The sequence below is a fragment of the Onychomys torridus genome, chromosome 8 (assembly GCF_903995425.1).
Source record: "Onychomys torridus chromosome 8, mOncTor1.1, whole genome shotgun sequence".
Taxonomy (NCBI): Eukaryota; Metazoa; Chordata; class Mammalia; order Rodentia; family Cricetidae; genus Onychomys; species Onychomys torridus.
Window position 1 is genome coordinate 85572228 of NC_050450.1, and position 24026 is coordinate 85596253.

A 24026-nucleotide genomic window follows, 5' to 3' on the forward strand; every position below is an offset into this window, starting at 1 on the left:
CCCCTGGGCCCCGGCCCGTGCCCCCAACAGTGCCCCGGCCGCAGAGCCTCCACTGCGGCCCGATGAATGGAGTCGCCTTCTGCCTGGTCGGGATCCCGCCGCGTCCGGAGCCCCGGCCCCCCCAGGTGAGGGCTCTTGGCTTGGGCCAGGCTGGGGCGGGACCAGGGGCAATGTCCGGGCTGGGGTCACTGCGCCCCCGCCGGTGGGCACCGCTGCGGGAACTTGGTGTCCCGTTGGGGAGTGGCTGGAGGGACAGCTGCGCTAGCAGAGGCTGGCGGGGGCCGCCGCGCGGGGCCCCCACGACGGGCCCGGGGCTACCGGGCTGGGGCCACCCAGTCGGTGGTGGTGGTGCCAGGCCCTGGGCGGCCGGGCAGCAGGGGTGGGAGGCCCGCGCCTTTTGTCCGGGATTTTCAGGCGGGGCGCCCGCCGCCGTTTCCTCTGCCCGAGTTTTCGTTTTCCGTTGGCGAGGCCCCCGCACAGCTGGAGCCACAGGCAGTGGGGGAGGGGCCCTGGGGCGGGACGTCCTCGGCTCGCCCCCTCCGGGTAGGACTGCGCTGTGGGGCTGCGGGGCTCGGGCCTGGGACCCCAGCCCTGCCCGGCCCTCCCCTCTGCCGGCTCCGGCTGTGGGTGGGTCCGGGAGCGGGGTGCCAGGGGCATTACTCAGCGCTGGGCTGCTTTGCTTGGGTTCTTTCATCTACCAGCTGCTGAGGCTGGGGAGGGGCCCTCCCCTTCCCAACAGGGTCAGTCCCCTGCCTTGGAGTCTGGCTGCCGGTCCCGCTCGATCACCCCCCAGCTCACAGTGGCAGTACAAGCTGGAAGAGCTGAACACTGTCTGGCCAGTAGTTTTCCTGAATTTGGGAAAGACGTTCCCTGGGGTCCAGTTTGAGGGTCAAGGCCAGAACTGAGCTTCTCCTTCTTTTGACACTCCAGCGGGCTCCTGTCCTTGGCGTGTTGGTCCCGCGGGCATGTACTTCGCAAACTCTTTAGGAGACTCTGGTGTCTGAACTGCATGATTTAAGTTCTTCCTCAGTCGGCTTCTCTACCCCTCCCTACAGCCAAAGTGTGTTTCCTAATTATAAACTTGAAATTCAGGATGGACAGGGGGCGGGAGTGGAGGTCATTAGGCTGGAGTCCTTTGGATGGATTCTCCCCCCCACACACACAAATAGCGCGTACTTCATCCCTGACCCCTTACCGACTCCACCCCTACCCCCCTGTGGGCTACTGGTGGGTGGCCTTTGATTCCACGTCGTTCCCCCTCTGCCAGGGCAACAGCCCCATTTTCCAAAGTGGCCAGCGCTGACGGCAGGAGATTTGAATCTCCATTGCAGAACCAATCATTTGGCCTGCAAACTTGGCCCAAAGGCCCCCAGCCCTGGTGGCTTTTTCCCATTGCCCACGTGTGGTTCGATTCACCCGCAGATGCCTGGGAACTCCAAGGCCCTGTGCCCTAGGCGCTACATCCTTTCACATGATGAGAACAGTGGATCCCCTCCATCCAATACTCGATTCCAGGGTCTCAAAGCCCTCTGTGAGTGTGTAGGAAAAGTGTTAGTACCTATTTTATTGTTTGTTTTTTCCAGACAGGGTTTCCCTCTGTAGCCCTGACTGGCCTCCGGAGTGCTGGGATTAGAGGTGTGCAGCACCATGCCTGGCAACGTTAGTGCCTATTTTACAGATAGGGTCTGACCTAAAGGTTTGGTGGTATTGTTGGGTTGGAACCTGAGTTCTGGTGGGTACAAAATAAAGTCTGGTTATTAGGAAGAAAGCTTGTATACTGCTGGGGTGGGGCAGGTTGTGTGGTTCCCAGATGGAGATGGAAGAACTGGACCTGGGGAACAACCATTTTGTATGGGTAGTGTGGATGAGGTTTTCTGTGTCTTCTCTCAGGGCAACCCTGAACTCATGAGGAAAGGATGCAGTGATGTTGGCACCGTTGGGGGTGGGGGTGAGAGAGGGTGTGGTGTTACAGGGCAGTGTGGGAGTGGGCGTGGGTTGCTTCATGCCTCACTCATTGCAAGGATACTTTGAAACTTCTCTGCTTGTGTAAAGTTAAAAGGCAGACTACAGCTGGGTATGGCGCACGCCTTTAATCCCAGCAGAGGCAGAGACAGGCAGTTCAAGACCAGCCTGGTCTATGTAGGGAGTTCCAGGACAGCCAGGGCTACAGAGACTCTGTCTATAATAATAACGATGGGCGGTGGTGGCGCACATCTTTAATTCCAGCACTCAGGAGGCAGAAGCAGGTGGGATCTCTGTGAGTTCAAGGCTATAGAGTAGTTGACTGGACTAAGACTAAGTTTTGGAGTGATAGACTGGGGCTAGCTATTCAGAAGAATTTCCAGGGACAGGTTTGTGAGCTACAGCACCCTAGGGCAGCCTGGAGATGGTACAGGGATATCCTCCAGTAGGTGGATTCCTGTGATGCTGGATTCCAATGCAAATGTCTAAAGAGATCAGAGAACATGCAAATATATTCACATGAGCATATTCGTTAATGCTAGAGGGTTTTTGTTTGTTTGTTTTTGTGTTTTTGTTTTGTTTTGTTGTTTGTTTTTTTTTAGCCAGAGTCTCTTGCTCTGTAGCCCAGGCTGACTGTATGTCTCAGCCTCCTCAGTGACAGCTGTGTTTTGTCAGGATTCTTTTCATTGTCACTGTGTGTCACCTCGAGGCTGGTGCTGTTTGTCATTGTCCCATCTTACAGTTGAGGGTACCGAGGCACAGTGAGCTCATAGTGTGCCCAAAGCTGCATTGTTCATAAAGAACAGATTCAGGGCCTGGAGAGATGGCTCAGAGGTTAAGAGCACTGGCTGCTCTTCCAGAAGTCCTGAGTTCAATTCCCAGCAACCACATGGTGGCTCACAACCATCTGTAATGAGATCTGGTGCCCTCTTCTAGCAGGCACATGCAGACAGAACACTGTGTACATAATAAATAAATAAATCTTGAGAGACAGAGAGAGAGAGAGAGAGAGAGAGAGAGAGAGAGAGAGAGAGAGAGAGAGAACGAGAACAGAGAGTTAGGGAGGAAGGGGCCCCGGGTTCTAGAGTCACAGCTGGCCCTCACTGCCCAGCCCCCACTCCTATGCTCATTTGGTAGAGTCTACATCAAATTCTTCTCCTGCCAGATTGGAGCCGCTTGCTTGTCTTGGTTGGTCATCAGGATGGCACAGCCTCAGGTGTCCCTCAGTGTTTGTGGGTGGGGCATCCATTCCTCGGTCTTCAGCCTCCCTCCCCACCTCCCCAGGCTAGCCCCAAGCGCTCCAGGCCTGTGGCAGGCAGTCCATTGGCCTTCTCCTGGTGGCACATCAGCCTGGCTCTGCTGGTTGCAGGGGTTCAAAGGTGAGGTATTGGCTTGGTCAGGGATTTAGACAAAGCCTGGTCTTAATTATCCTGGTCTGCCACCCGGACTCTGTCATGAATAGGGCCTGTGGGAGCTGGCACTGCCCCTCCCTACGCTCACACCCTCTTCAAACAACCCGCCTTCAGATCTAGGCCCCTGTTTCTCATGAAATTATGCCAGTGTGTCAGCAGGGCAGTGTCAGGCAGTACCGGGAGAGTGTCTTCTCCACCATCTCAGGGAGACATCAGGCCCAGATGGCCTTGGCTTTGGACATGGGGGTGTTATTCATTACCTGTCAGAGTGGTCAAAACCAAAGGGCCGATCTTGTTTAACTTCTCATGCCAAAGGGGAAAAGGATGCCATGCCCCTCAGACTGTGAGTAGCTGATGATTACTTATGTCCTCTGAATCTGAGCCTCTGGCTTCCAGGGGTGCTGTCTGTGGCACTGTGTGTCCCCCCCCCACACACACACCAGTGCTAGCCTCTGGGACTGAGTCCTGGGGGTGTGGCAGGGATGATTGGACAATGTGTCTTGTTCATCTGTGTCCCCAGTGCCCGGCACAGTGCCTGGCACAGGGCAGCCCTCCATAAATGTTTGCAGAGTGCAAGCCAGAAGCCTCCCCCACTGGTCTCCCAGTGTGACCTGGGCCTAGCTCTTTCCCCGGCATTGGGATGGGAGACTTGTCAGTCTCCTTGTCAGACTAGAGTTACTCAAAGGCAAGAAAACAATCTAGAATCTATCCATGGGGCTTAATGCTGGACAGATGTGTTATTGCCATCTCAGCTGACACAAAGAGATTCCATGACTTCCTACGGTCACATGAATGAGTGACAGAGCCTAGGAACTGGCCATGCTCTTAACCTCATTCCAACGGCCTAAAGGTGTCATGTTTGTTACCACACAGTCTGGCACATAGCCAGAACCCAGAGACTATTTGTTGACTGGCTGACTGACTAACTGGGTTCATGAATGGGGAGACACTGTGTGACAAATCCACAGGACCCCGTGCCCAGCCTCTGCATGTAGGTGGGGTTAGGCTCTCAGGAAGACAGCCGGGGAGTATTGCTGTGTTGTCTGCTCCGAGGGCCTGAGCTAACCCTAGGGAGGAAGGGAAAAGTCCCTGGTGGCATCTGTCACCACTTGCCCTCCAAGGCTACCAGGTGCCACTGCCACCAGAACTCCTTGGCTCTTCTTTTCTCGGAGTTCTGAGGGGAAGGTGCTGAGAAACAGGTGAGGAAGGTCTGTGGCTTTCAAAGGCCTGTCTTCCATCCCAGCCCTGAGTGTTTAGCTCAGGCAGTGGGCAGTTCTGTTCTTGTCAAGTTGGAGGTGGTCTGAGTATGTATAGGACAAGGCCTGTCTTAGACCTCAGCTTTTTTTTCTCATTTTCAGTGCTCAGCCAGGATTGATATAAGGGTACACTGCCTACATGCTCTATGTCTAGTCCATTACCATCAATTTTTATTCTCCTGCCTCTACCTCACCAATGCTGGAATTCAAGGCAGGTTCCACCACACCCGATTTAGAATTGAGATTTGAATCTGGAGTCTTGTGCATTTAAGACGAGTGCTCTTTCATTATCTACACGCCTAGGACCCATTTTTACTTTAATTTAATCTAATTAATTTCTTTACTTTTGGTTTCTTGAGACAGAGCTTCTCTGTGTACACAGCCCTGACTGTCCTGGAACTCTCTTTGTAGACCAGGCTGGCCTCAAACTCACAGAGATTCACCTGCCTCTGTCTCCCAAGTGCTGAGATTAAAGGCATGCGCCACTACTGTCTGGTACTTAAAAAAAATTTATTATTATTATTAGTATTATTATTATTGGTTTTTCAAGACAGGGTTTCTCTGTGTAGCTTTGTGCCTTTCCTAGAACTCACTTGGTAGCCCAGGCTGGCCTCGAACTCACAGAGATCCACCTGGCTCTGCCTCCCAAGTGCTGGGATTAAAGGCGTGCGCCACCACCGCCCGGCCTTAATTTATTTTTATTATTTTATGTGTAAGGGTTTTGACCTCATCTATGTCGGTGTACTGCATGTGGACCTCGTGCCTGTGGAGGTCAGAAGAGGGCATCAGATCTTCTGGAACTAGAGTTATGGAATGCTGTGAGCCACCATATGAGTTCTGGGAATCAAACCCAGGTCCTCTAGAAGAGTGGCTAGCACTCTTAACTACTAAACCACCTCTCTAGTCCCTTTACTTTTTATTTTAAGACAGGATCTTGCTAAATTAAAGAGGCTGGCCTTGAATTCACTCTACTGTAGCCAGATCAGGCCTTAAAAGTCCATGCTTGTCTGTCAGCTCCAGGATTATAGTCCTCTATCATCCAGCCTGGCTGCTAGCAACTGCTTATCTCTCAAGCAACAGGTGTTGGATTTCCAGCTCCCATCTGTCCTAAACCTTGGGCCCAGGGACATCTCCAGCTTCCTCTGACCCTTACATGCCTGGGCTGTTGGGTCACCTTCTTTTCCGTTCTTCTTTTCCTGGTCTGAAGTAGCATTAGTCAGTCAGGCCCCCCAGGCTACAACTTCATCTGCTCCTAGGGACTTGCGCACTGGGAGATATTTGACGTTCTGTCTTCTGACCCAGCAGACTGGCCCTGGGAGACACTGGGGCCTGGGCCTGGTATGGCCCTGCAGGCCTTGGGAGTCTGGAGCACCCTGTGGTTGAGTGTATGGGTTGGGCCTTGTCCTTCTAAATTCTCATTCTAACTCTACCCCATCTTTACTGTGTGGCTTTGGACACTAGCCTCCATTTTCTCTTTCATGTGGACTTAAGGCCTGAACGTGAAGCTTACATGTGCTAAGCAAGCACTTTGTGACTGAGCTATACCCTGTCTCTTGACCTCCATTTTCTGACCTCAGATATAATCTACCAGCTTTATTGAAAGGCCTGACTGAGGGGAATCAGGCCCGTCTCTATTGTTAGGCAAATAATGATCAATATGTCGAGATGAGAACACAGGCTTACTTGGGATCCGTGAGCTGTAACCCTAGCACATCTGGCTCAGTAGAGCCCTTTAGTCAGGTGTGCTAGCTGCTCACAGCTGGAATCCAAGCCCTGCTGATGGGAGGCAGGAGGCTTGCCACCAGTTCAGAGTCAACACTGGTTACACTGTGAATTCCAGAACAGACTGGGCTACAGGGTGAGACCCTGTTTCAAAAGCAAATAAACAACAACAACAACAAACCCAAACCCCAAACAGAGGAGCTGAGCTATAACTCAGATGGTAGAGTGCTTGCCTACCGTGCACAGGCCTTGGGTTTGATCTCCAGCCTTTATCAGGCACAGTGGTGCTGGCATATAGTCAAAGCACTCAGGAGGTGGAAGCAAGAGGATCAAGATCATCCTTGGCTACATAATGTGTTTGAGGCTAGCCTGGGCTACAGAAGACACCATCATAAACAAACAAAACCAACATTTATGGCCAGAGTTATCTGAAGAGGAAGTGAGCTTCCATGGAAGTCATGAGGTCTCCATCACTGGAGGTATTCAGGCCCTGATGCATACTGATGTGCATGAGTGATAATTCTGGTACTGAGTTAAAGGTCAGCCCAGAACCCCCTGGGGCCTGCTTGGAGATCTGTGCTGGGTTATGGGAGTAAAAGAGTTGTTTCCTGGGCTGATGCACACTGGGAGACTGACTGGGGCCAGCTGCCTGGTCTGGAAGAAGTATTAAAGGCTGGCCACTATGGTTGGGGCTGAGTGGCTCCTCCGAGGCCAGGTGTCCCTGACAGGCTGCTGGGAAGTCACCTGGAAGGCCTGGGGTGAGTTTGAAGTGGGCTGGAGAAGGTGGGAGGCCATTATAGAGCCAGGAAGACTGGATGACCAAGGAGCAGGGAGGGGCCTGTGCCACTGGTCCTGGAGGCTACCTGATCATCCTGGGTTTGAGTACCAAGGAAGGGGAGAGTTCCCTGGTCCACCAGCACAGCCTCTCATGTAGCAGGGGCCCCAGCTGCTCCCTGGAGCAGAGTCTGGCCTGTGGGAGTACAACTGGGAAAGAAAGCCTTATGCCCAGTGCATTTGGGGGCGTCTTGGGGTCGGGGGAACAGTGGGGCCTTTGTCAACAACTGCCAGGAATCTGGCGGAGGAGCTGGCCCTGGGTCTGGCTGGGTTCTCTACAGACTGGTCCTCTTTGAAGTGACCCTTTCAAAGCTCAGCCTGTATCCCTGGGAAGAGAGAGAGCTTGGACAGACTGGGCAGAGGGCTTGCTGGCCTCTGTGGCCTGGACATAGGGCAGGAGGCCTGTGGGCCCCAGGAATGTAGGAGCCGTGTGGGAGGACAAGTACTGGGGGTCTCAGTGACAAACAGGGATGTCAGTTTGGGGAAGGGCAGAGCTCATTCTCCTGGCTGCGGGCCTTCTTTCAGTCAGCAGTTTGGTTCTGGCTCCACTGGGCTCCCAATCCAGCACTGTCTTCTTCCTTAATTCCTGCCGCTGAGGTGAGAGCTGCTTGGGAGACTAGGCAGGGGCTTAGGGAGAGGGGAGTGGGGTCTGGACCATAGGGGCTTTTCCTCATCTCTGAGCAGAGACCCCCACCTCTGAACGGAGACCCCCACCTCTGAGTGGAGACCCTCACCTCTGAACGGAGACCCCCACCTCTGAGCAGAGACCCCTGTGCTTCGCCGGAGTTCTTTATCAATGATAAGGCAGTGATGGTTCTGCACAGGGGGCGGGGGCAGGAGGGAGGAGAAAGGAACAGCCAGTTAGGGTACCCTTCCCTGTCTCCCCATTTTCCATTAGGGAAACTGAGACCTAGAGAAAAGGCAGGCTAGGAAGACTAGGGGCAGAGAGGGAGACAGGCCCGCAAGAGCTGATGGGAGACCCAGGTCTGGTGACACGAGGTGACACCCGAGGCTGAGGCAGAAGGGTCCTGAATTCAAGGCCTGCCTAGGCAACTTAGTTGAGACTCTGTCTGGAATTGAAAATGAAAGCAAAATGGGGCTAGCTCAATGGAAGAGTGCTTGTCTCGTGTGCACAAAGCCCTGGGTTTGGTCCTCGAAGCTGTATAAACTGGTTGTGGTAGTGAGTGCCTACCTGTAGGAGGTAGGTACAGGGAGCCTGGAGTTCAGCACCAGCCTCAGCTCCATCTCTGTGAGGCCTCGAACTCACAGAGATCTGCTTCCCAGTGCTGACTTAAAGGCTTGTGCCACTGTGCCTGGCTTAAATTAAAAAATAAGAAGAAAATGGAAAAAAGAGAAAAGATGACATCCAGGTGAAGCAGGAGCAGGGTTTCCAAGGTTTACTGAGGAAGGGGCACCCTGAGCATTGGGGTTGAGCAGTGGGCAGGGGAAACTTGGTGCGTCCAGCCAGGTAAGCTCCCTGTCCCCCCCCCCCCCATGGCACACTGCCTCTCTTTGCATACTGACTTACTGACTACGCAGCCATGTGAGGCACAGGGACAGCTCAACAAGGGACTGGGGTGTATGTCAGAGTACACCAGGTCACACTGCCTCCTAAGCTGGAGGAGATTAGACTTTCGAGCATGCTGTAATGTTCACACGTTGAAACTGCCCAGTGACGCAGTCCTCCGAAAGTGTCATCAGTGGCATGAACTGCCCTCACTTGGACTTGAGAAGTCTCCTGGAGGTGTGGCCTCGGGTTCCTCTCCCAGAGGGGATGGGGTGCTCTTGGTTGCTCCCTGTATCTTGAGCTGGCATCTACACAGCTGAGCTCTCATTAGCTCTAATGAGACCTTAGCCCTGGGCTGCTGTGCCCTGCTGCACCTGGGGGAGTTGAGGGGCCAGCTGAGGGTGGGCAGGTGTACAAGAAGGGAGTGATGGGATAGGTCACCCAGGCTGCTGTGAGAGTCCCTACTTCCTTCCCCTGGAGCCTTTGACTCCTGCACCTGGTCCCAGAGGCCCCGGTTCCTCAGGGACTAGCTCATCTGAGGGACCAGGCATGGCCTTGGGCTGCCCAGGACATTCTCAGGCACGGCTGGCATAGTGTCCCTCTTGTCTTCCCCTGACTACAGCCTGGGGCAGCAGAGGAGGCTCAGTGCTTGGGAAAAGTGGGCAGTGGCCAGATCTTCAAGCAAACCAGCTTTCATTTCGTGGGTGATCATTAGTTGTAAGAACCCTGGGCTCCACACAGCCCTGCCCTCAAGGGGTTCCTTGTCTCTGTTTCTTATTGCCCAAAAGCCAGACAAAAAGACTCCACTAAGATTTCACACACCTGGCTTGTGAGATTCCCATCTCCATTACCTGCCAGTCCAGAATGTTCTCACGGCCCCCTTGCCTAAAATACCAGTATTTAAAAAACACCCAGGCAGACCAAAGGAACAGTGTGGAGCAAACACAGAAAGGGGACTAAAGGCAAGGTGGATGACAGACACACATTATCGATTCAGAAAGACCCGGTTTTCAATTTGGATCCTGGGTGACCTTACATGGTGGTGTTTTTATTTATTTACTATTTCAATTGGCAGGGTCTGTGTATGTAGCCTTGGCCAGGCTGGAGCTTGAGGGGATCCTCTTGCCTCTCTCTTGGGTTCTGGGGTTACAGGTTATTTGCCCTCCCAGGAACTCACTTTTGAATCTGTAAATATCCAGGTACCTCGTAGTAGCCCTTGAATGTCCATCTTTAGTGTCTTTATTGCTTGAAAATTTGTTTTTAGATTTATTTATTTATTTGATTTTTCGAGACAGGGTTTCCCTGTGTAGCTTTGGAGCCTGTCCTGGAACTCACTCTGTAGACCAGGCTGGTCTCAAACTCACAGAGATCCACCTGCCCTTGCCCCTTAAAGGCACGCCCATCGGTAGTGCACATCTTTACTCCCAGCTTTTGGAGGCAGAGGCAGGCTGATCTTTGTGAATTCAAGGCTAGTATGATCTACAGAGTGAGGTCCGGGTCAGCCAGGGCTGCATGGTGAGACCTTGTCTCAAAAAACAAAACAAAAAAAGATGAAGACAGTTGCTGGTAAGGGAGCCCTGGGACTCAGTTAAAACCAGTGTGTGGCGTGACTGACTTGGCTTCACTAGTCTCCTCCCACACCTGAGGTTGAGAGGCAGGGCCTTACCACCAAGCTGCAGCTCCTAAGTTGAGTCATCTTTTCTTTTCCTTCCCTTCCTCCCGAGTGTGTGTGTGTGTGTGTGTGTGTGTGTGTAGACATGTGTGTTTGTGCACATGTAGACATGTGTGTTTGTGCACATGTAGACATGTGTGTTTGTGCACATGTAGACATGTGTGTTTGTGCACATGTAGATGTGTGTGTGCACATGTAGACATGTGTGTTTGTGCACATGTAGACATGTGTGTTTGTGCACATGTAGATGTGGGTGTGTGTCCTCCCCTTCTGCCCTTCATCCTTCCTGTGTGTTACATGTGTGGGATCTGTACACATGTGTGTGGTATATGTGCACATGTCGATGTTGGTGGGTGGCCTCCTCTCCTTCCCTCCTCTTTCTTCCTGGATGTGTGATCCGCACGAATGTGGGGGAGGTGCTACTGAGGAGGCCAAGGGAGACTGTGTGTGTCTTGCTCCTTCACTTTTTGAATTGTTTCCTTGAGACAGGATCTCTTACTGAACTTAGAGCTAGACTGGCGGCTAGGAGGCCCTGGGTGCTGTGACTGTGCCTGGCCCCCCCCCCCCCCCAGCATGATTTCTAGGGATTTGAACTCAGGTCCTTATGCGTACATAGCAGATGCTCTTGCTCAGCTGAGCCATCTCCCCAGCCAATAGGTGAAACAAATCATTCTAACTTTTTAAAAAATGTAATGTCTGTGGATGTTTTCCTTTCATGTATGTCTGTGACCCATATATGTGCCTGGTGCCTGAAGAGGCCAGAAGAGAGTGTCAGATCACTTGGAACCGAAGTTAAAGATGGTTGTGAGCCACCATGTGGGTACTGGGAATCAAACCTGGGTTCTCTGGAAGAGCAGTCAGTGCTCTTAACATCTGTGCCGTCTCTCCAGCCCTGGAAATTAGTATTACTATTTGTCTTTTAGACAGAGTCTAGCATATTCCAGGTAGCCAAGGATGACCTTGAACTTCTGGTCTTCTGCCTCCACCTCCCAAGTGCTGGTACATTCAGCCATGCCAGTTTATGCAGTGCTGGAACCCAACCCAAGGCTTTGTACATACTACACAGGAATTCCCGCAAATGAGCCACATCTCCAGTCGTAAGTGAGGGCTCTATAGTAAAGTACCTTCTGCTGGGTGGATGTTCAAAGGCCAAAACCCCTTGTTCAAAAACAGAACAAGGGGTTGGGGGTTTAGCTCAGTGGTAGAGCGCTTGCCTAGCAAGTGCAAGGCTCTGGGTTCAATCCTCAGCTCCAAAAAAAAAACCAAACAAACAAACAAAAAAAACAAATCCTGTATTGCCTGACAAAAAGTTCATGGCCGATCACTTCCCACAGCCCAGCCTAGGCCCTCCACTCCAGAGCTGGGATCCACGGAGGGCTGGCAAGGTCAGGAAGGGAAGACATCACTGCGGGTGCTCCCGTAAACACACACCCACTACAGCTGAGTGAGGGTCAGAGCACGGATGTGAGCCCCAACTTGCTCCACTTTCTAGCTGTCTGTTGGGCAAGCCACTAACTTCTGCCGGACTTTCCATGCTAGCTGTTCCAGCATTGAGAAACCTTGCCTTACTGGGCGGTGGTGGTGATGGTGGGCGGTGGCGGCGCACATCTTTCATCCCAGCACTCGGGAGGCGGGGGCAGGCAGATCTCTGTGAGTTTGAGGCCAGCCCAGTTTACAGAGTGAGTTCCAGGAAAGGTGCAAAGCTACACAGAGAAACCCTGTCTCGAAAAACAAAACAAAGAAAAAAAAAACACCACCAACAACAAAAACCTTGCCTTGGTAAAGCCTTCTCGAAGCTTCTTGGAGAAGCCTGTGTTTACTGATATAACACTGGGATGGAGGGAGGTGGTGTGTGTCACACGCCTTTAATCCCAGCACTCAGGAGGCAGAGACAAGCAGTTCTCTGAGTTCGAGGCCAGCCTGGTCTGCAGGGTGAGTTCCAGAACAGCCAGGGCTACAAGAGAAACCCTGTCTAGCAAAGCAAAGCAAAACAAACCAAAACAAGAAAACAAAAAAAAGAAAGAAAGAAAGAAAGAAAGAAAGAAAGAAAGAAAGAAAGAGAAAAGAAAAGAAAAGAGAAAAGAAAAGAAAAGAAAAGAAAAGAAAAGAAAAAAGGAAGGACCCTGAGGTTTCTGGCCCATGTGCACAGAACACGTGCATGGTCTACTCTAGAGCCACCAGTGGTGACATCTACCCCTGGCTGTCCTGAAACTCACTGTGGAGACCAGGCCAGTGTCAAACTCATGGAGATCCTCATGTCTCTCTTTCCTGAATGCCAGAATTAAAGGCCTGTGCTACCACACCCAGCCCCTCCCCTGTACCTTTGTGCTAGGCAATATAGCAGTGACCACAGGACAAGTATAACATTTAGATTGTGTGTGTGTGTATGTAAATATGTTTATATACTTTTTGTGTTTATGTGTGTGTGCCACAGACCATAAATGGAGGTCAGGCAGTTCTCAACTTCTACGTTGTGGGTTCTGGAGATTGAGCTCATGTATATATTTATGTTTTAATTTATTTAGGTGGTGTTGTGGGTTTTTTTTAATTATTTTTATATAATAAAAAGGTGTTTTGTCTGCATGTATGTCTGTGTCCCATGTGTGTGTTTGGTGCCTGAGGAGGACAGAAGAGGGAATTGGATCCTTTGAAACTGGAGTTCCATATGGTTGTGAGATGCCATATGGGTGCTAGGAATTGAATCCAGGTCCTTTGGAAGAGCAGGCAGTACTCTTAATCACTGAGCTAGCTCTCAAGCCCGTTGTTTTTGTTTTTTCAAACAGAGTCTAAGTTGTCCAAGCTTGCCTGGAACTCGATATGTGTCCCCGGCCTTGAGTTCTCCGTGATCCCTGTCCCCACACCCATCCCCAATTCTGGGATACAGACATTCCCCAGCTTAGGCATTTTTTTGAACCCTGTGTCCACATCTGCTTTGTTTATTGCATGTCTACCTCTTTGATCTTTATAAAATCGGACTGATTTTAATTTCTGCAAATCCTTTGGGACTTGCTGAACTAAAACTGGCTGAGCAGCTCAGGTGCCAGGCATTCGGCTGAGCCCCTGCGGGATCCCTCCCAGCTAAGGAGGCAGGGGGTTAGAGAGGGAAAGGCTGAGGCCAGGTCACACAGCGGAGACCGAGCCCCCAGGCTTCTTCTTACCTAGAGTGCCAGCCCTTCCACCCAGAGCCCCACTTGATGATAACCTTTCCTTTGTCCTAGATTAGTCTCTGAAATTTGAATTGTTTGGGAACAAAGAGGGGGTAGGGTAGGGCCACTGATGGACTCTCCTGTCCTTAAGCTTAACGTGTGTACCTCTAGGGCAGGGGCTGGTTCGATGTCATTTCCTAAGTGCTCAGCTGTTTGTGAGCTCAGACTTGTGAACTCCAAGAAAGCTAGGTTGACCAGGGGCTAAGGTAGCAAGGGATGACGTCCCAAGGAAGCAGAGCCTTATTTGGGCAGTGATAGGAACGGGGAGGTCTCCAGTAGGCCCGTGGCACCATTGAGGCTCTGCTCTGAGGTGACTGGTGACTGATGATGATCCTAAGGGGCCTACAGGCTTGGGAACGCAGCCACCCCGGCTTGTGGGCGTTGTCTTGGGTAGAGTGTCCGTTCTGCGCAAGCTTCCAATAGGCAGGGACGCACCAATCAGAGGTGCCTGTCGTTCTTAGTTTGCACGGCCACGCCTCTCATGTTCACCTCTCAACCCGGTCCCAGAAGCAGCTTCGGCCCCGTGGGCGCGCACCTCATCTCAGGCCCGGTGCCGTTGGTTCGGTGGGGCGGGGCGGGAGGCTGCGACCCGCCTGGCAGGCTGGCTGCACTCTTCATAGCTCCGGGGCAGGCGTACTTCGCATATTTGTCGCTCCTCGCGTCTGGCTGGGCCATCCCGCTCTGCCTTCCTCTGTCCCCTTCTCCCCGCTGCTCTCCCACCTTATCCCTTCAGCCTTTCCAGGCATCTGATGTCTCAGCTGCCTCCTGGTAGCCTGTGCACATAGGAAGGCCCCACAGCCACTGTCCCTTTATTCTGGGCCTAGAGCGAGGAACTGGCAGTGAAGAGGTATGAGATGAGGTGGCCAAGAGTCTAGGCTTGGACTGCCAAGGAAGATGTCCCTGGCAGGAATCTGACACACAGTGGGACCTGGCTGGGTCCACCCTCAGCTGCCAGGTTGATATCTGAGGATGGGGAGGCCAGTCAGGGGTCATAGGAAGGAGACAGGGCACTGTGGGAGAGATGGATGAGTGCTGTGTCTAGCATGTTTGAGAGGGCTGGTGGCTGGAGCACCAAATGTGAGGACTAAGCATGGCTACGGAGGAGGGAAGCCGATTTCCTGGTCCCCCCCATTCCCCCCCCCCATACTCCAGTGCTCCCACTTTTGGACGTGGTTCCCAACAAGAAAGGACAAAAAGCTGAAGCATGGGCTAGAGGCATGAGGATCAGAAGTTGAAAGTCATCCTTGGCTAACCTGGGCTACATGGAACCCTGTCTCAAAATAAACAACAAAAAGAGTAGAAGCAGCCTCTGTTCCAGGCGGGTCCCCAGGGAAGAGGGGGAGTCACCCTCGTGATGAGCGTGAGTTTTTGTTTGTTTGTTTCTTGAGTCAGCATTTCTCTGCATAGCCCTGGCTATCCTGGGACTCACTCTGTAGACCAGGCTGGTCTCACACTCACAGAGATCCACCTGCCACTGTCTCCCAAGTGCTGAGATTAAAGGTGTGTGCCACCACCGCCAGGCAATGAGAACATTCTTTACCCCCGCCCCATCCAGAAACATTGTGCTGCTGCCCACCTGGGCCACATGCTGTCCCTCCAAAGCACACCCAGTCCTGGTCTCCCAGGACTCCCAGCTAAATGGGGATACAGGTGAAAATAACCTCATAAACATATATGTCCTGAGAGGGTGCCCAGAGACCTGGCATTAGGCACAAGGCAGGATGTGTGTGAAGTGACTTTTTAAAGGAAGTTTTATTTTGTGTGGAGTGGAAGGACACATGTGGGGGTCAGAGCAGAACTTGTGGGACAGTTCTCTCCTTCCATCATGTGGGGCCCAGGGATTAAACTCAGGTCCTCAGCCCTAGTTGCAAGTGCCTTTACCAGCTGAGCCACCTGAGGCTGGTGTGTTGCCAGACATTAATTCTGGGAGCTCCAAGGTGGGTAGACGTGAATCTGAGTGAGGGCTGGGGAAGCAGGAAGGGAGAGGAAGGCAGGCAACGACAGAGCATTCCAAAAGCAGCGTGTTGTAGTGGCCAGAGGCTGGGAGGGTACAGAGTGCTCACGGGAACTGGAAGGAGGCCAGAGGCCAGGGTGACTAGCACATGGGGGTGTGGTGTGTGGAGGCTGGAGGTGTGTCCTTCAGGGCCTGCTGGCCAACATATTATATCGCCTAGACTGACCTCCCAGAGGGAAACCAAGTAGCCCAGAGTGGGTGTGAGTGGGAAGTGGGCTAGCTCACTGGCCTTTGGGGGGCAGGGTCCACCCTAGTGGTGGGCAGGAGGCCAGGTGGATGGCTCCTCCCCACTGTCCGTTCCTAGACTACCTTCCCAGTAACTTTGCTGAGCAAAGAACACCGGTGTGAAATTGGCTGACAACTTTGATGTTACCTAGAAAGGACCAAAGTGATGCCAGTGCTGAAAGTGTCCCCTCCTGAATGCTGGGGTGGATGTAGGCCTCTCTCCCAGCCTTGGGTCCCCTCAGTGTCCCATGGGTGACTGTAGAACTCCCTGTCCATCTGTGGCCTGGGTCAAGGAACAAGGTGGTGAAGGGGGACACCGCTCAGGTTCACAAGGTGCTGTGTGTGCAGAGGATCTGCATCTGCTTCTGTTGTGCCTGTAGTTACATGTCTAGGGCAGAGCTGGGCTGACTGAGGGCAAGGGTCTGGACATAAGAGATGCCCTCTGTCCCTTTCTGACCAAGGGTCCCAACCTAGAAGCTCTCCCAACCCCGGCATAGTCAGGAGCACAGTGGAAGGCATTTGACATTATAAACATTATAAACACGAGGCAGGGCCAGCGTACAGGGGAATGCAGAGGTAGCCTGGGCAGGTTGGGCAGGGCTAAGCTGAGGGGGTGGGTGGTTTCAGAGGTGAGGCTAACAGCCTCTTCCTGCAGAGAACCCCACATGCCCTGGGGGGAGATGTTAGGGATCTGCTGAAACCTGCCCTCTGAGGGAATGTGGTCTCAGCTGGACTGGAATTGAGCTGTCCCTCTGCCCTCAAAGAAACCAGTGAGAGCACCTGTTGTCTCTGCCCAAGTGGTTAGACAACAGGAAGAACTGGAGGGGGGGCACAGAAAGGTGACTCACACCGCGTTTCTAGTCTGTCTCAAATGAGCTGTCCAGTGATGGAATGGGTGTGATGATTTTGTAGAGGAGTTTCTTCAGGCAGCACCTGCCTTCAGGAGTGACTGGAGTCTCACAGTCTTTTCAGGAGAGGGGATTAGGCCTCCTTGGTACTCCTGGACCAAAGGAAAGCTTCAAGGTTTTACAGGATTTGTCCCACAGGAGACCGTCTCCTGTAAGGGATTTTTTTTTTTCCAGGAGGAAGAAAGAGGGTTATGTCTCAGCAGCTGAGAGTCCTAGAGAATGCAGGGTGGGTGACAGACCCCTGGAATGATTCCCTGTCCCTTTCATTTCCAAGAGACATGACCTGATGTGGCATGCATGAGCCAGCAGGGGGCTCTGCTGGCTGTGGTACCGACAAGCTGCGTCCAGCAGTGTGTAGTCAGGATCCCAGGAGCTCACAAAGACAGGGCTGGGACTGTGTGAGCACACGTGTGTGTGTGTGTGTGTGTGTGTGTGTGTGTGTGTGTGTGTGTGTGTGTGCGTGCGTGTGTGTGTGTGTGTGTGTGTGTGTGTGTATGTGTGTGTGTGTGTTACAGGTGGTTGTAGGCTCTCTGGGGCTTAGCACAGACTGTGTGTGCTCTGGAAGGTTAGATCCCACACTGAGCCAAAAAGTTCTTCAATAGTCCCACCACCTCTGCACGGAAGCAGGGCTGGGAAGAGTGTCAAGGGCCATTGGTTCGGTTTCCAAGGCAAAGGATAGTACTAATAGCAGGGACTTTCTGTGTGCGTCAGGGTCCCTGGCAGCCCAGGAGCTTCCCCTGTGTGGCTCTCTCTAGGACCCCAAAGAGCATAGTAGCAGTCCTGAGAAGATGCAAACTGGAGCCCCAGGTCCTTCAGGGCCACCTAGGCTAGGGGCCTTCTAGGCCAGGTGTATGTAGCATCCCAGGCCACCTGCTCCTAGATATAAGGGTGGTAATTCATACCAGCTGCTATTAACATTTTTCCCCAGTCAGACTGTGGTGGTGCACACCTTTAATCCCAGCACCAAGGAGGCAGAGGCAGGAGGATCTTTGTGAGTTCGAGGCCAGCCTGGCCTGCAGAGCGGGTTCCAGGACAGCCAGGGCTGCACAGAGAAACCCTGTCTGGGAAACACCAACAAAACCCCAAATCAATCCATTTTTCCTCTGTGTTTGAATTCTGACTTTGCCAATTCTTTCAATTTTGACACATTTATATAAAATTTATGAGCCAGATGCTAATCCCAGTACTTAGGCGCCAAAGGCAGGAGGAACCCCACAAATTCTGTGCTAGCCTCGGCCTCACAGTGAGTTCCAGGCCAACCAGGCCTACAAAAATTAACATCTAAAGCCTTTTAAGAGATTTTTAAACAACTGTCTGTTTGGGGTGTGCACATGCACATGTGAGTACAAGTGCCCATGGAGGCCAGAGCTGACAGTTTTTTGAACCCAGGGCCTTGTGCTTGCTAGGCAATCGCTGTACCACTGAGCTAAATTCCCACCCTAGGTGACAGTTCTAACTGGAGTTGGAGTTACAGGCAGTTGTGAGCCATCTGATGAATGCTGGGAACCAAACCTGGGTCCTCTGGAAGGGCAGTGAACACTCCTAACTGCTGAGCTGTCTCCACAGCCCCTCTCAAAACCATTTTTGAGTGTATAGTTCTGTGAGATTGGTGTTTTTGTCACTGCCACCACTGGCCTGTCACCACCGTCCATCTCCAACTGTAGCTCTGTGATGATTAACGCACTGAGTTTCTAGTCTCTGCTAGGCCCGACAGCCACCACTCTACTTCCCGTCCCTATGAATCTAAGCATGACATACAAATGCACTGTAAGAATCTCTTCTTTCGCCGGGCGGTGGTGGCGCACGCCTTTAATCCCAGCACTCGGGAGGCATAGCCAGGCAGATCTCTGTGAGTTTGAGGCCAGCCTGGTCTACAGAGTGAGTTCCAGGACAGGCACAAAGCTACACAGAGAGAAACCCTGTCTCAAAAAAAGCATATTCCTGTTGCATCCTGCATCAAAACTCCATTCTTTTTAAGACGAGTAATACTCTACTGTGTTGATATACTGTATCTTTTTTTTCTTTCTCAAGACAGTGTTTCTCTTTGTATCCCTAGCTGTCCTGGAACTTACTCTGAAGACCAGGCTGGGATCAAACTCAGAGATCTGCCTGCCTCTGCCTCCTGAGTGCTGGGATTAAAGGTGTGCGCCACCACCACCACCGGGCTTGACAAACTATCTGATCACACTCATGTATCATATTGTTCTCTCACTTATCTGTAGACGATGCTTGGATCACGTTCATCTCTTGGCTATTATGTAGAATACTGACTGAGGTGTCTTTTTTCATTTTATTGAGACTAAGTCTTGCTCTGCAGCCTTGATTGGCCTGGAGCTCACAATGTACACCAGGCTGGTTTTGAACTTAGAGATCTGCCTGCCTTTGCACCTCAGGTACTGTGATTAAAGTGCCATATGCTACCATGCCTGGCCAAGAATACTGTTGTGAACATGTACAGGTAGTGTTTTCGAGTTTGTGCTCAGAAGTGGAATTCCTGGGTCATATGGTAATTCTAGATTGAAGTTTTGATGGAAGCTTCATACTGTTCCCCACATCAGCTGCATTATATATATAATATACAACATGTAACATATATATATATATATACATATATATATATACATATATATATATATACATATATATATATACATATATATATATATACATATATATATATAACATGTAACACACACACATATATATTACCTCTCTTTCAATTTCCCCACATCCTTTCTTTCTTTCTTTTCTTTTTTTTTTTTAAAACAATTTCTTTATCTTTATTTTATATGCATCGGTGTTTTACCTGCATGTATGTCTGTGTGAGGGTGTCGGATCTTGGAGTTACAGACAGTTGTTAGTTGCCATGTAGGTGCTGGGAATTGAACTTAGGTCCTCTGGTAGAGCAGTTGGTGCTCTTAACCACTGAGCCATCTCTCCAGCCCCCCACATCCTTTCTTAACATCCAAATAATCCTCTTCCTCTCCTGCCCCACGCTCAGAGTCTCAAGTACCAGAAGTTGGCCTCAAACTCAACATGTATCTGAGGATAAATTTGAACTTCTGATCTCCCTGGTTTTTTGTTTGTTTGTTTGTTTGTTGTTTGTTTGTTTGTTTTTCCAGACAGGGTTTCTCTGTGTAGCTTTGCACCTTTCCTGAAACTCACTCTGTAGCCCAGGCTGGCCTCGAACTCACAGAAATCTGCCTGCTTCTGCCTCCCAAGTACTGGGATCAAAGTTGTGTGCCACCACCACCCAGCAATCTCCCTGTTTTTACCTCTTGAATACTGGGATAACACTCCTGTTGTAAAATGTGTGTGTGTATGTGTGTGTGTGTGTGTGTGTGTGTGTGTGTGTGTGTATCTAGGTGGACATGTGTTGTGTAGAGTCTGGATGACAACTTCTAGCTACCATTTCTTGGTCACTGTACACCTAGTAATTTTTTTTTTTTTTTTGAGACAGGGTTTCTCTGTGTAGTTTTGGTGCCTGTCCTGGGTCTCGCTCTGTAGACCAGGCTGGCCTCGAACTCACAGAGATCCGCCTGGCTCTGCCTCCCAAGTGTTGGGATTAAAAGTGTGCGCCATCACCGCCCGGCTCACCTAGTCATTTTTTAAAATTGTTTTATTTTAAAAGGTTTATTTATTTGCTTGGTGTGATGATGCACCCTTTTAGTCCCAGCACTTGGGAAACAGAGGCAGGTGTATCTCTGAGTTTGAGGCCAGCCTGTCTGTGTCTACATAGTGAGTTCCAGGACAGCTTATTTCATGTGTATTGTTATGGGCAACACGTTTGCCTGGTGACCATGGATGCCAGAAGAGGATGTCAGATCCTGAATTGGGACTGGTGAGCCCCCTTGTGGCTGGTGGGAACTGAACTGAAGTCCTTTGCAAGTACAGCAAGTGCTCTTAGCTCCTGAGCCATCCATCTCTAGATACAGGATCTCTCATTTTTCTGGAGTTCAACAAGTAGGCTAGGGCCGTCTGGCCAGCAAACCCCCTTCCCCAGCACTGGGATTATAAGCATCAAGCCCTCACTCTCAGGGGGCTACTAGTTTGATTCAAGGAGGCATAGCAGGAGAGGACACCCAGAAGGCCTAAGACAGCCAAGGGGCATCTGGGTGGAGTGGATGAGGGTGGAGGGGACTGTGTGGGCCCTGTCCCACACTGCCTGAGGTTGCCTTGGCAATGGCCCGGGTGTTTACTTTGTGGCTGACTCCAGGCTCACCCTCTTTTATAAGTGCTCATTTCCCACCATGAGCAAAGACTCTGTCTTTGGGCCCCTCTCCCTTGGCGTCACCGAGGCTGGAAACAGCTCTCCCACTGGCTGGTAGTTGTGCCAGCCTGGCACCTTTTCCATGCTCCTCATCTGCTAGGAGCAGCCTCCACTTGGGGACTCATGTTGCCCATCCCCAAAGGGCCTAAAAGCCAGGTCTGTGGGCCTGTCTTTCCCTCTGAGGGAAGGCAGTGTTTCTCAGCCCATAAAAGCATCAGGTCAGCTGGGGGTGGTGGAGATGTGTGTGTGTAGGGGGAGGGTAGGGGTGGAGGTGTGTGGGGGTGGTGGAGGTGTGTGGGTGGTGGCACATGTCTTTAATCTCAGCACTTGGGAGGCAGAGACAGGTGGATCTCTGAGTTTGAGGCTAGTCTGGTCTACAGAATGAGTTCCAGGACAGTCAGGGCTGCACAGGAAAACCCTGTCTCAAACAAACCCAAAGGCTGGGTCAGCTGTGGGAGGGGCCATGGTGCCACTGTGTGTGGCTGTCTAGCTCTGAAAGTGTGTGCTGTATCACTGTTTGTACAAACTTAGCTGAGTATCTACATGTCTGGTTATCAAAAAACTTAAATTTAAAACTCCTACTGTGTGCTCTGGACCCCTACTGAGACTTTTTTTTTTAAATTGTCTCACTGTATAGGCATGTGTGGCCTGGGATTCACTGTATAGATCAGGCTAGCTCCACACTGTCCTCCAGCCTCCCCAGTGTTGAGGTTATAGGCATGTACTATCACACCCAACTAAGACTTTCTTTAGTTGACTTAATTTTCCCAACATCCTTTGGGTGAAAGTTTCTGTCCACCTCCATTTATCACTGAGGACTGCCGGCTCATGCGTTGACCCTTGACTGGGATTGTCCCTATCTCTCGTGAACAGATTGTCAGGCATAGAAAATGCTTCCCTGCCCCCTGCCCCAGCCTTCTTCCTTGGCTGTGACCCACTTTGAGAGTGGCGGGGATGGGGTGTGTCCACAGACCATCCCAGCCCTGGGCACAGCGGTCTGAGAAGGACAGCGGAGGTGGGGAAGACCTTTTGAATCACCTAGTCCTGTCTAGAGCAACACGGGGTCCCAGCTGCTGCTGGTGTGTCAATGAAGGGGCTGGGCTGGAGCTTGCCCGGCCTGCTTGTCAACTTGGCCTGTTAGGGCATGTCAGGAGGGGCCTCTGCTCTATTGAAGCTGGGAGCTGGGATGTGAATGGGGCTAAAGGGTGGAGGAGGCCCCGGAGGCACTGCCCTGGAGGGAGGAGACTAGGCCAGTTGGCCGGCATCGTTTATCATTTGCCCACATGCATAGGATAGCCCCGACAGTGCATTTGTCCCTGTGTGTGAGGTTGTGGGTGGCGTTGGGTCTGTGTTTGGTGATGTGAGAGACCAGATGGATGGTTGTCTGGGGGGTAGGGCCCTTGCTGGTCACCTGTGGTTTGGAACCTAAGGTCTGGGAGGAGGCACTGAGCAGGCCTAGGAAGGAAGGGCAGGCGGGGCTGACCTTGAGCCCTGTCCCTGGCTTCCTGAGCTGCAGGCTCCAAACGCTATCAGCTTCCCTCCTTCTGTCCCTGACCCTTGGTCTCCGGGACAGCTCTCCTCCCTTTCCCTGGTTCCTGGTGACCAGGCTTAGGCTATACAGGCTCCCGTTCCTCTGCTCTTGGCCCTCCTCTCCTGGAGGGCTAGGTTGGGAGCCCATGACTGACCCTCTCAGAAGTCCAGTCCCCTGATGTCATGTAAGGAGACCCCTTTGTGTGTGAGGACTGCCTGACCAGTGGCAGAGAGTCTGGAGCTGGGGAACCTCGGAGGCCTTAAGAGCTGGAAGATAATCCTGATGGAAAGGTCCCGCTAGTTGGGACTGTGTGCACCTTAAGTTTACAAGAGGGTCTCACCCTAGCTCAAGACACCACTCTAGGTGTGGTAGTTGAATGGATAACCCAGAAGGTAGTGTAGAGGGGTCTGGGGGTGGGGCCAGACCCTGGGCTACAGCCCTGGTGACACACCAGTGAGGCCTTCCCTTTCTCTGTCCTTGCCCTCTTGAGTGTCAGTATAATGAAAAAGAATAGGGGTTGGGGGGAGGCATGGTGCCACATGCCTTTAATCCCAGCACTCAGAAGGAAGAGGCAGGTGAATCTTTGTGAATTCAATGCTAGCCTACTCTACAAAATGAATTTCAAGCCAGTTAGGGTCACATATTGAGACCCTGTCTCAAAAGAAAAGTGGGGGGTGGGTGGGTAGAAAAATGCCTTAGTGGCCAAGAGCAGACAGTCTAGCAGGAGGACTTGAGTTTGTTTCCCAGAACCCATGTGGGTGCTTACAACTGTCTGTGTTCTTCAGTCCTCCCAGGGCATCTGTGTGTGTGTGTGCACACACACACACGCGCACACACACATATAATTAAAAAATAATAAAATAAAATAAAAAGTAGTTTTTTAAAAATGGGAGCCAGGTATGGTGGTGCACATCTGTAATCCCAGTACTCTGAGAGGTGGAGGCAGGAGAATCAGGAGCTCAAGGTCACCCTCAGCTATACAGAGAGTTCAAGGCCAGCCTTGAAACCCTGTATCCAAAAAAATAAAGTACTAAGAACCCTCTCTGAGCCAGGAATGGTTATAAATGCCTGTAATACCAACATTCAGGAGGCTGAGGCAGAGGGGTTACTGTGAGTTCAAGGCCAGCCTGGGCTGTATACAAAGTTCTATGCCACCAAGGCCACATAGTAATATCCTGTGCCCCCCCCCAAAAAAAATCCATCGTGGATATCTAGCGCCAAGAGAAGGGTCACAATTAGAAGTACTTTTTAGAATTCTGGGTGCCCTTCCTTAGGGGTGCTGTCCTGAGCCCCGGGTAGGGACCCTTAGGAAGTTAAGTGGGATAGATTTTGCCAGCTGGTCCACTTAGGGGCCTGGGCGGGGCTGGCGGGTGTGTGATTCCGGCAGTGGGGGAGGAAGCAGGCAGGGTGTGGGGGGGGACACAGTGGGCAGGAAGGCTTGGAATAGAATCTCAGCAACGCCTGGTATTTCCCAGGCTTGCCCCTCCCCCTTGGGCTCTGGGGCCCA

At 51.8% G+C, this 24026-nt stretch overlaps 1 protein-coding gene across 1 annotated transcript in view; it reads left to right on the plus strand.

The window, feature by feature from the left end:
* Positions 1-24026, plus strand: part of Arhgap23 (Rho GTPase activating protein 23) — an 87236-nt gene continuing 63210 nt past the window's right edge. The window contains exon 1 of the mRNA XM_036195296.1: positions 1-125. Coding sequence (XP_036051189.1) covers positions 63-125 — 63 coding nt within the window. The 5' untranslated portion in view covers positions 1-62. The remainder of the gene's footprint in view (positions 126-24026) is intronic.